Below are 16,495 nucleotides of genomic sequence, written 5' to 3' on the forward strand. Positions count from 1 at the left end.
TTGACCCAAGACTGCATTCTGTGAAACTCCTGGGACCGACCCGGGTATACACGGACCTCACCTATACTTCAACCTCATAGCACCCCAGCCTAGGTGCTCAGTATCTCGCCCGTGACAGAGGATCCATCTACCGTTGACTGAGACATTCTCTAGGGGAGTTAGGTTTCAGGTGCAATTTCCAGTTTACGATCAATAGACAAACTGCTAGCAGAGCCACATTTTGTTCCTCTGCAAACCTGTGCTCTTGGTCTTCTCACACAGGAAGATCTGGCCTTTCTGAACACTGGATTGAAAGGGAAACAAACCCCTCAGGAAGAGAGGAATTATTAGGAGCGTTTCAAGAGAAAGCAATTAGGAGTGAGGGGAAACATTTCTTTGTTATTTTGTGATATAAATACTATTGAGTTGTTTCTTATTTTGTTAAAATGACAATTTCACGGCTTTACCAGAATAAATAGTGCGGGTTGATTTGATTGAGCTGTTCTGTAACTCTATAAAGGGATACATGAAGCTGCTTTGTATATGGCGTATATGGAAAAATATGTGAATCATTTCATATCACCATTGTTTGTCATAGATCATGAAGCACTACCATACCATATTGAATGTAGTACTATGAAATAGGGTTCCCCTGGAACCATTATAACCCAAGCAAGTTCTTTTGATTCTCATTATAGAAGCCTTTTGCCTTTTCAGACTTAATTTACTTTTTACATTTCTTTTAACATTTCTCTTTCATGTTCGAGGTTGGAGAGGGGACATACATGCATATAATTAATTCAGATGACTTTCTTTATTTCCTTTATCAGCCCTGCAATCCTCCTGCATAGATAATTATGTCCTTTTCCCCCTCACCTCTTCCCCTATCCGGCTCCAGAGACTCATGTGTGGCTGCTGAAGAGGGGGCAAATGAAACAAAACTGATCAAACATATTTATATATAATAAGGGCATGGCTGGTGCGTGAGATGTGTGTGATGAAGCAGCCAGGGCCTGTCCACAGATGTCAAGCATACCTTGAATTATTGATGACAGCTCTACATCATCCTTGGCTGTTTTAGGCTCAGAGTACAACAGGACAATAAATAATATCACACATGGCTCTTAGACGTACTGTCCATAATAGGGTAGGGCAGAGTGTGTAGCCACTGAGATAACACCAAGATTGAACCAGAGGCTAAAGTAATTAATGTTACAGTGTAGTGTTTTTTGTTTGGTTGACATTGCTGGAGGGATGGTGCTATGTTACAGGGCCCAGTGTCCTGGTGTCTGCCAATGTGGCTGCTCACTGTGTTTATTATTTGACCAGGTGTAATTGAGTAATTTGGTAATATTCAATTAGCTGTTTTAGCACCGCTTCATCTCACAGCAACAAAAGTGACTGAGCTGGTCTGGCAGATGTAATTGTTATAATGATGTGGGGATTTATGTAGGTGACATCAGAGAGAAACACAGTTATAGAATCTCAGCTCCAGATTTTGATCATGAACTTTAAACAAAACAAAGCTGTCATGGACTGTTTTCTGAACTCCAGAACGCTCTATGCTCATTAGTCATGCCGAATTTTGTATCATGACTTCTTAGGAAATCCTAACTGGATGAATGCCTCGATGAACCGCCACAAACACTGAAAGCAGTAGCCACATACAGTATAATGTAAATGACAGTGGCTGACCAAATAGATGTCTTGCATTGGATGTCATTGACTGCTATTGTCAAGACTTGTTGTGCCACTGTGGCAATATCCTTACTCGCTGCCTGTTGATCTTCCACCATAATCCCTATGCATAAGTAATAGTTGTTCTCAGCGTATGAGGATCAGTATGTCGTAAATGTTTGTTGTCTCCAAATTCATCCATCGACATTTATTTTATGGTTTCCTCAAATGGGGAATCCAAATATGCTGCAACCCCACCAGCGCCACCACCCACACCCCCATGAAACTCAAGCTGTTCCCAAATTTTACGAGAACTCGCCTTGCCTTCTGCCATACCAAGTAGTGATATATTGGTGAGTGCTTCTGACGCATCTCAGGATTAGTACCATTACAGTCCATGAGATGCTGTGTCTGTGAAGATGCCACGGCGCCCTGTTGGATTTATTCATTTACTCTTTCCATGAAGACTTGTTTTGTAAACATTATATAGATTTTGTTTGCACTTCAGCATGTGATTAAATAGCTGGCCTCTTAATTTTGACATTAGAGATGTTATCTGAGATGGTTTACTGCACAGCAATCCAGCCACTAAATTCCTTCAACGCATGGAATCACAACCTCTCCCATACCCCCTCCCTGTGTCTGTGTCTTGTGCCTGCGTGTCTGTCTTATGGTCTAGTCTGCTTAAATTCCAGTCTCTGAATCGATAAACTATGGAATTTTGTCGGGTTTGTCTGTGTCCCGCTCTCCTTTTCTTTGTGTGGAGTGCAAACCTTCTACCAGTCTTCTCTGACATTGCCTGTTTGTCCGACTTCTGCGTCTTTTTTTCTATACCACTGGCTGTAAGTCTACATGTCTAACTGTCTACCTCTGTGTGTGTGTGTGTCTGTTTGTTTGTATGTTTGTCTGTCTGTCTGTCTATCAAAGGCCTCTCTCTCACTTTTGTTCCCAGACTGCTGCTATGGTATACACACCTGCTGCTCTGCGTTCACCAGCAAACAAAGGTCAGAATGGAGCAGGCCCTCCGCCAAGGGTCAGCGGGCCACGGAGCCTGCTAGGAGGCACCATGTGTCGTGATTATATGACTGATGTGGCGCTGCCGCCGAATCCCTCCTTTATGGCAGTGGCATTTGTACAGTGTTTGGGATGTCTCTGCAATGATTCACAGACCTGCTTAGATCCAGTAGCAGATCTAAATGCTCTCTTTGGAGTAAGATTGCATATTTGAAATGTGTTATTCATGTGTGTTTTGCTTTTCATACATTGCAGAATGTATGGGTATTAACATGGATAATAGACAGTAGTGATTGTACCCCTTGGATAGTTTTTTATGACACTTTTAGTTATCTTTTTCATTTGACAAAGGTAGGAAAGGAGTTTTGTGCATATACAAATTTAGAAACAGCTTTGGGAGCAGATTGGATTGTGTGTGTTTATTTTGGAGGGTGTGTGGTGTGTGGGTATGATGTGTGTGTGTGTGGAGGGGGGGGGGGCTGGGGGGTGAGAGAGAGGGAAGAAGAGAAAGAGAGGAGTACTGAAGGATGGTGCATGCAAAGGCCCTTACTCTGATTAATGGTGTTCATGATTTACCACCTGCTGTTTGATAGGGCCCACAGTACGTAACTGATCTCTGCTGTGCTTGCGTGAGAGGCGTCCACATTTTAAATAGCTGCCTAAATTTATCCTCTTTGTGGAGGTCAGTTAAACCTGAACATGGACACGTTTATCAAGACTAGACTAAAAGACAACAAGAATGATAGAGAACATGGTGTGAGGGGGGAGACTTTTGCTAGATAATTCTCCAGGTTGCAACCACATAGTTATCACCAGTTTGTTTACTTAACCCTTTACATGAACTGCACTAGATAGGGTATGGGCTTGAGTGAGGTACTCAAACACAGCAGCCTAATCGCTCTGTTGTCATTCGGCAAATTTCACCCTCTTGCTGTGGGAAGATATTTAGCCCAGTCCCGCTTTCTTCGAATATCACAGTCGTTGCGTGTCACATGGATGAGGGTAGAGCTGGCCGCAGTGTGCAATGACTGAGGTAGCATTTGAACTTTGCAAGGGGGGATCAACATTTTCTAATGTCAGATTGGTCTAAGTTACAGTGATGCAGGCCTGAACAGACATATTTGGGGAGAACCTGGTGGAAAGTAACGATTTTTGTATTTGTAATTTACAAACTGAAAGAGACTGAAAACCTACATCCATCCTCTGTCAAATACAATTCCATTTACAGAACAAACGCAAATATTATGCATAGGCCTATAATATAGGCTATACCTAGGTTGACGAATGAATGAGAATGTCAAATCAGCTGGACAGCTGAAAATGTAAGGTGAGCAACTGAATTCAACACGAATAGATAGCCTGATGTCCAAATCCTACATGGCTACCACCGTGCAAGTTGCAAGAGCAACTTTGCATCATGATGCTCCATGGTGGACACTGAAATGTGTAAGTGATAATGGACAACACAGCATTCAGGTTCCACAAAATAATGCAGGTCTGAAGTGGTAATGGGGCCTTGACAAAGTTTAAAAAAACTAGAGAAAGCTGGGTCATAGTAGAAATAGAACCAACAAATGGGCAATTCGATAAGGAACGGCTTACTTGTACCCTACTATTGATTTTTTCTGGTTAAAACACAGACACCCTGATTAAGTATAAATGTTAATGTTGTGTATGAGCGTTATCCCCGTACACTTTGACTGGAAAGTTTACAAGTTAGCCTATATAAGTTTAGTAAGCAACTTGTATCGTCCCCACCTCCACATGCGTCCGTCGTGACTCGTAAAAGTTTGGATGGTCTGTGTGTGTGGCTGAAGGCGGTTCAAAGATAGCCTACATATAGAGGACAAAACTTTAACAAAAAAGGCCTCTCCTGGGCAACAATAGAAATTGTGCCACTTTGGACAATAAACCCAAAACTGAGACAGTGGTTCTTGTCTAACGTGCTTACTGAATTTGTAAATTAGGATGGCGCTGTGCTGCCTAGCACCTCATAGATGTCTGAAATGCCCCAGCAGGTTTTTGTCGTGAGCCCCACATCTTTGTCACTTGTGAATGGCCAACTGGACCAGGGTGCCGCGGGCATGGGGCATTACTCTCTAATAAGAGCCCGCAGCTGTTCCTCGGGGCAGGCGGAGCATTTATAAAATGTTCTGTTCAACAAATGTTTCCAGTTCTAGTCAGCCCACTCCAACAGAGAAACAATACTAGGGCCGTTAGAGAGAAGACCTGTTCTTTCAGTGATGTAAACACGGAGCATCACGAAAATAGCGCTAGTCTCATATGCTATCTGTCACTTCACCAGAATTACTTTGTATGACGTCAGATGAGATTATAGTAGACGGGCGCTCCCGGTGTCTTTAAAGGCGGCCGGTCACTGAATTCAGAGGATTCAGTGAGGATTACATAAATGAAGCAGCATGACGTGAGCCCAGGGGCGTTGCTAGACCTAGAGCTTTACTGGGGCACAGGCCCCAACATTATTTTATTTATTTATTTATTTATAATGTGCGCACAATATGAAACTATGAAATAGACGGCTACAGATTACAGAAGGGTATGCAAAAGCTTCAAAATCATTATTGTCACCGTCATACACTATATTATAGCACAGGTAAAGATAAAATACAAAGATAGTTTCATGAGTACTGTATGATGATATTTATTTAAACACACACACACACACCAGGTCACAGATCTCCTCCTCCATATTCTGATTAGTTTTACGTCTAGCCCCCATGTCTCTCTCCTCCTCCTCGCCCTGCCTGGCCCTGGACTGCCCAGCCTGTGCTCCTTCTTCCCTCTCTCCTCCTCCTCCTCCTTCTTCTCCTCCTGCTCCAGCACTCTGCCCCTCATTCTCTCTAGCAGCCACTAGCCAGCAACATTTAAACACAAAGGCCTAAGTAAACTCACTGCATGCATTTTATAGTCTTTCCTACTTAACATGAGGGAAGTTTACCTTTTTCAGTATAGACAAAACTGAATAGGCAAAATATAAATGTACTTCCCTCCATGGCAAATCAGTCAGATAGTCTCTTACAGGTTGTAATTTGAAAAAGATAAAACAATTGAATTTACTGTACGGTCATATACTGTAGTCATCCTGGTTCTTTGTAGCTTATCGCTAATATACTAAAGCCTACACACGTCTAGTGATATAGGTGATACTGTAGGTTACCTTTTCAAATGCAGCAAACTTGTTTAAGTTCGCCATTAATCAACTGATCAAATAACAGCACAGCATACTTTCAATTGTAGGCTATTACATTATAAATGTTAATGTTAACGTTAATGTGGGCAATTATAATTGCCTACCTCCCTCGACCTCCTCATTTCTCCTTGCTCCTCTCCCTCTGCCTGTGTTTTCGAAGAATTTCCTGACGTCCATCTGAATAGTTGTGCAGAGGGCTAATGTTTAATCACAGGACAGCTTCACAAAACAAATGCTTATACATTTACAGGGCTTTCAAATCTTAAAGACAGATTACTAATAGTGCCAAACAGGCAGCTTCTTAGCTAACCTTACCACATACATGCTAGCGAGACCTAGCATGCTATTAACGGTTACTGCCTGGGCTCTCAAGTTTTGAAGACGGGTTAATACAGGCAGCTAGCTAGCCTAGCTAACCTTAACGCATACATGCTAGCGAGACCTAGCATGCTAATAACAGACAGAACCACAGGTGTATTTTATACCATGCGACACTATCATATTAATATGCAATATAAGAACAACTCACCACCATAATAACCATATTAAAATGTGCATATGTGCCCATTTGCAATGAACATACCCCATGCTAAATAGCCACAGGTTTATTTTATACCATGCGACACTATCATATTAATATATGATAATAATGCTACATTCACCACCATAATAATCATATTAAAATGAACAGTATTATTAGAACAATCAGGACAGAACTTTGAATAATGGTGGATGTCAATTTGTAAAGGGGATAGTTATTAGATTTTGAAAATAGAGAGCATATCATACTTCTTCCTCAGAAAGTAAGAACTGAGAAACGGGAAGAGATGACCTTGACCTTATTTTCTGATTAGCTATTGTGTAGCCCATTTCTTTTTTTGATTGGCTTGTAAGTAGCAGGCTCATGGAGATGCCTTGATGATTCCTGCCGGTTCCGTAATGAGAACGGCGCTACTGCAGGTACATTTGACACTGGAGTTACTGGGGCACTGGCGACTTTTACTGGGGCACGTGCCCCAGCAATATAGGCCTGACGACGCCCCTGCGTGAGCCTATTGTTAACAGTGCCCTAGTCATATAGAAACAAAAACTTCTATGTTTGACATTATCTTCTGCATTGGTTATTTTATTTTACACATCATGAAAGTAACTTTATGTCCAATTTCTGAATATTGTGCAACTACAACTGTGTTCGTTCTGGTAGGTCTGTATGATGAGAGGGTCGCACTGAGGTGATATTGCGATTGTTATGTGTTATGTGCAACGACGTCACCTGTGAATGCAGCATACAGAACATCATAATTGGATACATTGATTGTTTTATTTTATACATTATTGATTTGATGACATGGAATGACTGTGTGCGTCCCCAGGCAGATCATTAAGGATCAACGGCTCCACAAATGTAACTAATATGGCATCTGAAATTAGGCTCGTGCGCAACGCCGACAACTGTGTCCAAGAACAGCGGTGAGGTGTGAGCAGCCCAGTGAAAAACACCGAACAGCCGACAGGCTTTACACAGTGAAGCTAGTGGGCTCCCCCTTCTCTCTCTCTCTCTCTCTCTTTCTCTCTCTCTCTCTCTCTCTCTCTCTCTCTCTCTCTCTTTCTCTCTCTCTCTCTCTCTCTCTCTCTCTCTCTCCCTCTCTCTCTCTCTCTCTTTTTTTCTCTCTCTCTCTCTCTCCCACTCTGTCATCCACGGAGATTTTTGCCCTCTGGTGTCAGACAACATCGCCAATAACAAAGCTTCTCTGGCATTGCAAGTGAAGGGCGAAAAGGCAAATGGAAACACTACAGACAACCATCAGCCACATCGGGGAGACGGCACCTTATAAAAAGCCCCTAACAGACGGAAAGAAGCGACAAAGTATTGACAGTCAAACTGAAGAATCAAATTATGTGGATCTGAACAATCTTTTGGATATGAAATCGGATAGCACGAAAACAGTCAAAGTGACTTTTACTGGTGAAGGGAATCAGTTGGCAATAATCAAATGTCAGAGTGACACGTCAACCCTGGGTGACGGAAGCCCTGGCAAACGTAAGGAACAAGGCAATATCACAGAGAGCCCCTCTACAGACTGTCACCAGGATCATTCGAAGGACGCCAGGGTGGGACAGCGTGACAGCGTGAACTCTTCACCGAATCCTGACGATGAGATTTCAAACGCTGACATGCCTACCACGGAGACTGACCCTCAAACTGAACTCATCCTGCAAGATTATAATCCACAAAATGTTTCTTGCGAAAGCGAGGAGCTGCGCTACACGGACATGTACTTGAACAGTCAGAGTGAGTCGGAAGATAGCTCCAGTAGCGTGGTGTTATCTGATCAATGTACGTCCAATACCTTTGCAGATGAATCCCATTATATTACAACGCACGAAATTCAATTGACAGAGTTAGACCATGATGTGGACTACGAAATTGGCCGTGGGCCATGTTGGGATTATGAGGATGACAATCTTGTGTACTCGTTTGTGGATTATGCATCTTTTGAAAGCGACTTGACAACGGAGGGGACATTGATTCTAGATGGAACTAGTAGAATTGGTAAAGCAAAAATCACCAAAGCGCACTCGGTTAATGCGGGCCAATGTGGTGCTGGCGGAACAGCTGTCAGCACCGAAAGCGACGTGTGTGACTCAGACAAATGTGTGAGTTCAGATGAAAGTGTATGTAAAAACAACAATGGTGGCAAGACATCACCAGGGCAAATTCACCTGTCGATCAAAACGTCCTCCAGAGCAATAAACGAGTCCAACAATATTCAGGACAATGAAAACATCTGCTATCATGCCAGACGCATGGGCGAGAGGAGTCAGTACTTTTTCAAAGGCTCGGACTCGAGCAGGGAGGCCCTGTTTGACCGGGCGCCCTATTTCATCCCGGCGCCCGGCCGCCAGCACCTGGCCCCTCAATTAAAAGGAAAAGATGTTAACGAATACTCCAGTGGCGCTTCAAGTTCAGTCAGCGAGTTAGATGACGCTGATAAGGAGGTTCGCAATTTAACAGCGAAATCATTTAGGAGTTTGGCATGCCCCTACTTCGATGCCATCAATTTGAGCACGTCCAGTGAATCTTCCATGTCAGAGCATGGGATAGGCTTTAACAAGTGGTCGGCTTTTGTGGATCTGAATTATGGTAACATCACTCAGGGACGCGAGAAACGTCTGATTTCCCACAGAAGTTCAACTATTGAGGTGAACAAGAATACAGAGTGCAAAACCATAAATGGTGTGGCTAATTTAAAAGCGCCTCAAACAAAGGCGTGTTCCCACAACAATAACAAACTGTCCCGGTCAAATATTCAAAAGGAGTCTTCTGCTACAAAGAAAATAGAAATCAGGGGACAATATGACAATCAAGGTCACGGTGAAATGATCACTCTGACAGAGACGTTAAACTTTAGCTGTAATGTTGAAGCGGGACTACCAACGTGTAAAAGGCCTGCAAAATGCGTAGAAAATACCGCAGGATCACGTTCCGCAGATGAGGTTACCGGCATCATGCCATCGAGGCCAGGGAGTGAAGCTGCCAATCCCCAAAGTGACTGCGGGGACACTGTGGACGATACACACAAGAAAGCCATTTTTGCCTCAAGTCTGCTAAAAAATGTTATCTCGAAAAAAATGCAGTTTGAGCAAGAGCGCAAAATGGAGAGAGGGGAGATACGTGACACACACCCCGTTCAATCACCTTGCTTCCAGACAAAAGACCCGGACACACCGAAAGAGCCCCTCCAGTGTAAACATTTGCAAAGACAAACTTCTGACACAGATTCAGGACTAGTTGCTCTCAATGAACTGAGCGAAGTAGTGGATACTTTGTCAAATATGGACCCTAAGGAGCAACGGGGTCAGTGCGCAACGGATTCTAAAGCGGAATCCACGCCGGAGACTCCTGATGATATTGTGTGGACGTCTAATAATGATTTATGTGAAATTAAGAAGGCACCGCTTGCTCAGAGCCAAAACAGTGCTTTCAAATCCTGGAGGGATGGCGAACAAAGTGTTAATATGGAACAGGGGAATAACAGAGAGGAAAGTACCACAGAAAAGTCTTCTCCGACACCAGGGGGTTCGGAAGGGAAAGAGAGCCAGTCAGTAAGCGGCAAATTAACAAAGATGTCGCACTTGTATGTGCCAAGTTCACAGCTTCTCTTCAAAGACAAGGAGGGGGGACAACAGATGCAAAGTGAAAATATAAATGATGCCGTCACGAAGCAGGGAGATGGTAGTGACAAAAACTCTTGCACCCTTCATAACACCGTGGATGTGTCTGCAGTATCAAAAGGCAAGAAAGCACCCGAAATCAAAATACGGTTACGCAGCATTAAAGAAAACAAGAACAATCCATTTAACATAGCCAGTCTACTAACTCCCAATATCGGTTTAAGTTCAATGTACCCCTTAAAAACGGCGTCTGAATCCAAATGTCAGAGGCTGTCACTGTCCGATAAAGTGCCTCATTTCACAGTTCGCGACATTAGGGAGAACAAGGGTAAGTTTCAAACACCAATTCACCAAGTTCGCGACGTGCGTAAACTGGTCAAAAGTTCCTATAGGTTTGTATCACTAGAAAACACCGAAAAAAAAGCAGCCACATCGGCCTCTCTATTGAAAGAAGATAAAGTTGGCATATATAAGAAGGAACCGGACAAAACGCTTTCCCAGTCACCTATGACTATTAAGTGTCATTCTGTAAAAAAATGCAGCAATGTAGTTGAGGCATCAAAAATGGGACAAGTACAGTGCGCATCCGAATCAGATAGGTTGTCACCTAAACAATTGTCCGACTGCATGAAAAACGAAAGCGTAGTTGCAAGTCGGAGTATGGGTAGAACTTCATGCGTAAAACCACCCTACAGTGACCAACCCGAACTAAAAATCGAAACGAAAGCAGCGAAACAAAGACAAGATAAAACAATCGAAGGCATAGAAAAGAAATCCGAGTCTAAAGTGACAAATCAGGCTGCTCTAGAGAAGTTAAAAGCTGCAGTTAAAACAATGGAACAGCTTTATGTTTTTGACCGCAATGAATGGAAGCGCAAGACACAGGCACCGCGACCTGTCACAGACAGTCACGTTTTATCCCTCATTACCAGCGAAGAACAGGGTGGGTCAGCAAAAACAGAATCGGAGGATGAACTCGGCAAAATCGCTGAAAACGAGAGGCCAGTGAGCTCCATAATAAACCCTCCGGTCTTGGCCAGCACTCTGCAAACAGGTGCCGCCCATTCAACTGAGGATAACATGAGTTTGAAATCAGCCACGTATAGCCAAGATGAGTCAAGCAAAAGTAAAACATCATCTGTCCATGGTGAAAGGTTTAATAACAAATGTGTGTTTAATTTTGGCAGCAGCTTGAAAGTGCCTGCCAGCAGTGGCCCAGCAAAAATGAGTGTAAGACAGACTTGCTCCGCTCCACAGGGTGTCTCAACCAACAAAACTATAACTCCTAAATTTCAAAAAGCCCGGCTGTCCTTAAAAATCACACCCTCTAAAAGAGAAGCTGAAGAAAAGCCGATGCCCAAAAGTGCTGAAAACCCCCACCGTCCCCATCCCAGCAAACATGCACTAGCTGAGACTGAGAACTACTTGACCATCCCCGTTAAAGCTTGCACCACAGACACAACCTCTGCCCCTGCCAGTGCCAGTAGGAAGCAAGGCCCATCCTCAGTCTCCAGCAAACTTGGAACAACCAGCCACCACCAGCGGCAATCCCTACAGCGCTCCCCCATTATCATGGAGTCTTGGGCTCCGGACAGCCCCACTAGCGCTACCATATATCACCATTCCCTCCCCGTCCCCTTGGCTGCTGCTGGGCCTCAGGTCTTCTGTATCTCCCCCTCTTTGGTGCCTACTGTGTCTGAGCCCATGGCGCAGCAGCAGCAGCAGACTCAGAAGAAGATGCTGCTAGACCCCACCACAGGCCACTACTACTTGGTGGACACACCGGTGCAGCCAGCCACCAAGAGACTGTATGACCCCGAGACGGGGCAGTACGTGGATGTGCCCGTGCCCCCTCCCCAGACCCTTACACCCGTCCCCATGCCCATCACTCCCCTGGCACTCAGTCCTAGTGCGGCCTTTGCCCCCACATACATGATCTACCCTGGCCTGATGGCCTCCCCCACAGCCTTCACTAGTCACTCCCTTTCATCTTCCACACACTCAGAGGGAGATGGGGAAAGGTTGCAGGGCAAAGACACAGGGGCATGGGCAGGCGTGGGGAGCATGCACCCTCAGGGTCACTCCCCATTGTCCTGTGGGGAGAGGGGGGGTTCAGGTGGCCCTGGCGGTAAGCCGGTCATCAGCATCACAACACAACAAGGCCCTCGCATCATCGCCCCGCCCTCCTTTGACGGAACCACTATGAGTTTTGTGGTGGAGCATCGATAACCGGTTACCCACTTGTGAGTGACTTTTCCTCTTTTATTGTCATCCTTGAAAGTTGCAGTGGTGTTAGATGCAATTATGTTAAAACATGTCTTAAAGATGCAGTTTCTGATTCTGGAGAAAGGTTGTTGACAGATGAGCTCAACAGTCAGTCTGTGCTCCTGAAGCAATGTGTTGATTGGAATTGTTGATGGCTTGGTCCGAGCCACTACATGTTTGTTTCCCATTTACAGAGCCAGTTTATTTCAGAGCACACACAGAACAGACAACAATTAGATGAAAATGTATTGAGATTAGAATTGTAGACTGTACTTTCAATGAATGTGGAGCTCCCCTTGAACAAATTGTTCATGAGCTATTTTGAGGAATACTTTACAAACGCATATACAGTATGAGTCATAAAAGGTGCAGAGGATAGTTTAAAAAATGTTGGCAGGTGTGGAAGCCCATTTGTGTCTCCTACCCACATCTCAAAGGGAGAGGAAGTGTGCGAGAGAGACCGCAGACAGCTTGACAGGCTGTTCCTCTTCAGCAAAAACATATGTGGTATATTTTCGTAATTTGGTGGGTCATTGCCAGTAGCTCCCATGCTGAAAATACTGATTGAGATAAGTTGGGGTTTCATCCTGACGCCTCTTTGACAGCACCATGAATGATAAGCTCTGCGTCCGCCGTGACGCCAAACCGTTCAGAATAAGTTATACATAGACCATCTATCCTTAGCAGTCCACATATTGGCGTGGCCTGCGTGTAGAGGTCAGTGTGAATGTCACACCGATCCTCTAGTGCAGAGCGGTGCGCTAAAAGACTTGTTTTTCTGCAGTTGATCCGTTGTACAGCACCTTGTTTGACTACCATGTTTGCGATGTAGTGTAGTAAAAGCCCATGTCGCATGTGTTAATTGACTGACCATGACACCTCGGTGTAACCTGATTCTGACATGCTGGGGGTTGCCCATGGCTACGGCGTTCTGGGCTCCCAGGCCAAATGCTGCCATCCTCTCGTCTAAGCATTACCTACCGGATATGTGCCTGCGGGGCTGACGCTCCCCCTGTGAATGCCAGACATAAACTCAAATGCGTTGCGAAACATAAAACTTTGTAATTAGTGCTGTCATTGGGGGCAAATGGATAACCTCACAAGCTAAGAAAGCTAACTAACAGTTTCATTTGTGTTTTGGGTGGAATGTGCTCTATGGTAATAATGAATAATACAAGGAAAATTCACAGTTTTAAGTAAGATTAAGTATTGTCTGTAGAGTGATACAGAAATAAAACTAGACGATAGTCTTTAGTGTCCGTGAAGGATTTCTGAAATAGCTAAAATATTTATGAATACCACCAGAATGTCATTTTTAACGTTGTTGAAAATGTTGAATATCGGTTCAAATTCAGGCGTTGAGGATCGATAGGTCAAAGACTGTTTCTCTTCACAACACATGTGCACAGACACACACACACACACACACACACACACACACACACCCACACACACACACACACACACAAACACACATTTGGGTGTACAAACACACACAGGCAAATGTTCTTAGAGACACAGGCAGTCATGCTCACCCCAACGCACACACACAAACACACACACACACACACACACAAACACACACACACACATACACAAGTGTCTGAAGGATAAATGTAAGCTCCGGGCCTTCTGGGGGATTTGGTGGGCTGGTACAGTGTTGGGCAGAGGACATGAAAGAGAAAAAGGGCTGAGGGAGGGCTCCACCGAGGAAAAAGGGACAGACAGACAGACAGACAGACAGACAGACAGACCAGACCAAATGACCTAGTGTTTGTTTAAAAAAGAAAGCACTCTTTTCATTTAAATAGATGACAGAATAAGCTGTCCACTACACAATTGTCAACAATCAATAGATTTATTAATGGTAAGTGTGCCTCAGACAGATGGACAGACGGACAGACAGACAGACAGACAGACAGATATTCATTTGAGGATACATTTTGTAATACAGAGGCAAGAAACAGGCAGACAGACAGATAGATAAATAAACAGACAGACATACAGTGTATGGATAGATATAGGTATAGATAGATAGATCGTAACAATAGGAATGTGGACAAAAGAGGGGGAAAGTGGGAGTGATCGATAAAGGAGGAAGAATGAGTGGAGAAATCGATAGAAAGGAACAAGAGCAAGGGGAGGGGCCTTGCTTGGCGAGTGGCAGTGGAAAGGTCAGTCCATGTGAAGTATTTGTTGTGCTGATGCGGAGGGATGACAGCTGCTGGGAGCGATCAGCCTGCAAGCCTGAGGCTCGGGGGGCTGGGACAGGGGCTCAACCTTTTTATAGGCCCCTTCTTACATACACATACACACACACACCCACACACACGTACACACAGCCACTCACACACAGGGCTACTCATGAACAAGTGCATGCAAATATGTACATACACACACACACACACACACACACACACACACACACACACACACACTCACACTCACACACACACACACACACACACACACACACACACACACACACACACACACACACACACACACACACACACACACACACACCCACATACAGACACACACAGTCAAAAAGAGTCACATGGACATGCTTGCTCATACATGAACACAGACACACATACATTCACATATGTGAAGATATGCACACACATAGACCCAAAAACATGCATGCACCACACACAACATACAAATGACACAAAGACACATCCTTTCGATATCTTTGTTGACATTATCTAACCACACACACCCACTTGTGTGGTTTCATAAATGCTGGGGCAGTGTACCGTGTCACCCCTGGTGTGTAACTGTGCGTCTCCTACTGTGGGGTGGGAGGTGAGAATGGGCTTGAGGGCCTGCTGCATACGGAGGGAGATGCCCAGGAGCACATTTGCTTGGCCATAAATCTAACTTTATGGACATGCTCATCACAATTATGTATAGACCTCCGTTAGGAAAACACATGCTATTGCCTCAGAACAGAGGCTGAGCTCAAGTAGTTTTAAGCTTTGGGGTATATGTCTTTGCTTTGCCGATTTTAGTTCTTGCTTTAGTTAGTTTTGTTAGCGCAGCTAGCTCTTGTTCTTGCTGTGCCTTTGGGCCGGTGTTATAGTGTGAATGGATTCGGTATCTGAGGTGCCGCATGGATGGTTTTGTTTGAGATATGCTGCTTGAATGGTTAGATCAGTATGAATGCACTCACATCTTTCTCAACCTGACTCAGCAATTTCTAAGAAAAGTGTAGTGTCATTTGTCAAATGTTGGTTATAAAAAAGGAAAGGATTTCTTTTAGAGAAAATAGATGACAGAATAAGCAGTCAGCTACACACAATTGTCAACAATCAAAAGAATAATTGATGTCATAGCATTGTTTTCACAGTAAATGTTTTGTATAATAATGATTTGCAATATCAATTAGTTCATGTAATATTTAAAAAAAAATATATGAACATGAGAAACATGGCTTGAACAGAATACTGCCTTTTCTTTTTTATTCTAATATCTTCTCTCTTGTCTCTATCTGTCTTAGGATCTCTCCCTCTCTGGAATTTCAACTGGTTCTGTCCATCCATTTTATCGATCTGTTTTACTCTCTGAAACAAATCTGTGTACAGTCTTGTCCACATGTATTTCCAGGCGGAACTGTATCCATTCTACACCATGTTCCCTGTCTAGTTGCTTGTTGTTGAATTGTTCACAGTTGTGTAAAAGTCATGCCAGCTTATCAGTGATTCCCTGTATTGTAAAAAACTACGCCCTGAGGGGCAGTGCACTTTCTTTATGTGTAGAGTAGTTGATCATTGTTTTTAAGATGTAGAAGTGCAGGTGGTTCTCCAGAAATGTGCGTGCTGAAAGAAAAGGTTATCATCCTCCACTGCTTTCTGGTGTAAAAAAAGAAAAAAAAAAAAAAAAGGTTCACATCCCATTGCTGATCAACAAGCCATGAATCATATACACATGCAGTTTAGAATTTTCAATTAGTTGTATATGTGGTTGCTGAGTAGGAGTGTGAGACATGAATCTTTGTGAATTGGTTGTATGAAGTATGAAAAGCAAAGAATGTTGAAATATATCATCTTTATACAGAAAACATCTGTCTGGTTAATAGGTAATGCTTTCACAAATTCCAGTGACTCTTGAAATAAAATGTTTCATAAAGCCTATCATGACATTGGGTTAACAGCTTGTCGACCAACA

At 43.7% G+C, this 16,495-nt stretch overlaps 1 protein-coding gene across 1 annotated transcript; it reads left to right on the forward strand.

Annotated features, from left to right (window-relative positions):
* The first annotated feature begins 7,420 nt into the window (after positions 1-7,420).
* Positions 7,421-16,478, forward strand: LOC308364276 (uncharacterized protein C4orf54 homolog). The gene is made up of 2 exons (XM_080837348.1): positions 7,421-12,300; positions 15,828-16,478. Exon 1 carries the CDS (start codon positions 7,664-7,666, stop codon positions 12,284-12,286), a length of 4,623 nt encoding a protein of 1,540 aa, XP_080693474.1. The 5' UTR covers positions 7,421-7,663; the 3' UTR covers positions 12,287-12,300; positions 15,828-16,478.
* Positions 16,479-16,495: the final 17 nt, after the last annotated feature.

Source organism: Sprattus sprattus (assembly GCF_963457725.1).
Source record: "Sprattus sprattus genome assembly, chromosome: 4".
In the NCBI taxonomy this organism is placed as follows: Eukaryota; Metazoa; Chordata; class Actinopteri; order Clupeiformes; family Clupeidae; genus Sprattus; species Sprattus sprattus.

What these genes read in the sequence shown, in the direction of transcription:
- LOC308364276 (XM_080837348.1), top strand. Translation starts at nt 7,664, where the DNA reads ATGGAAACACTACAGACAACCATCAGCCACATCGGGGAGACGGCACCT.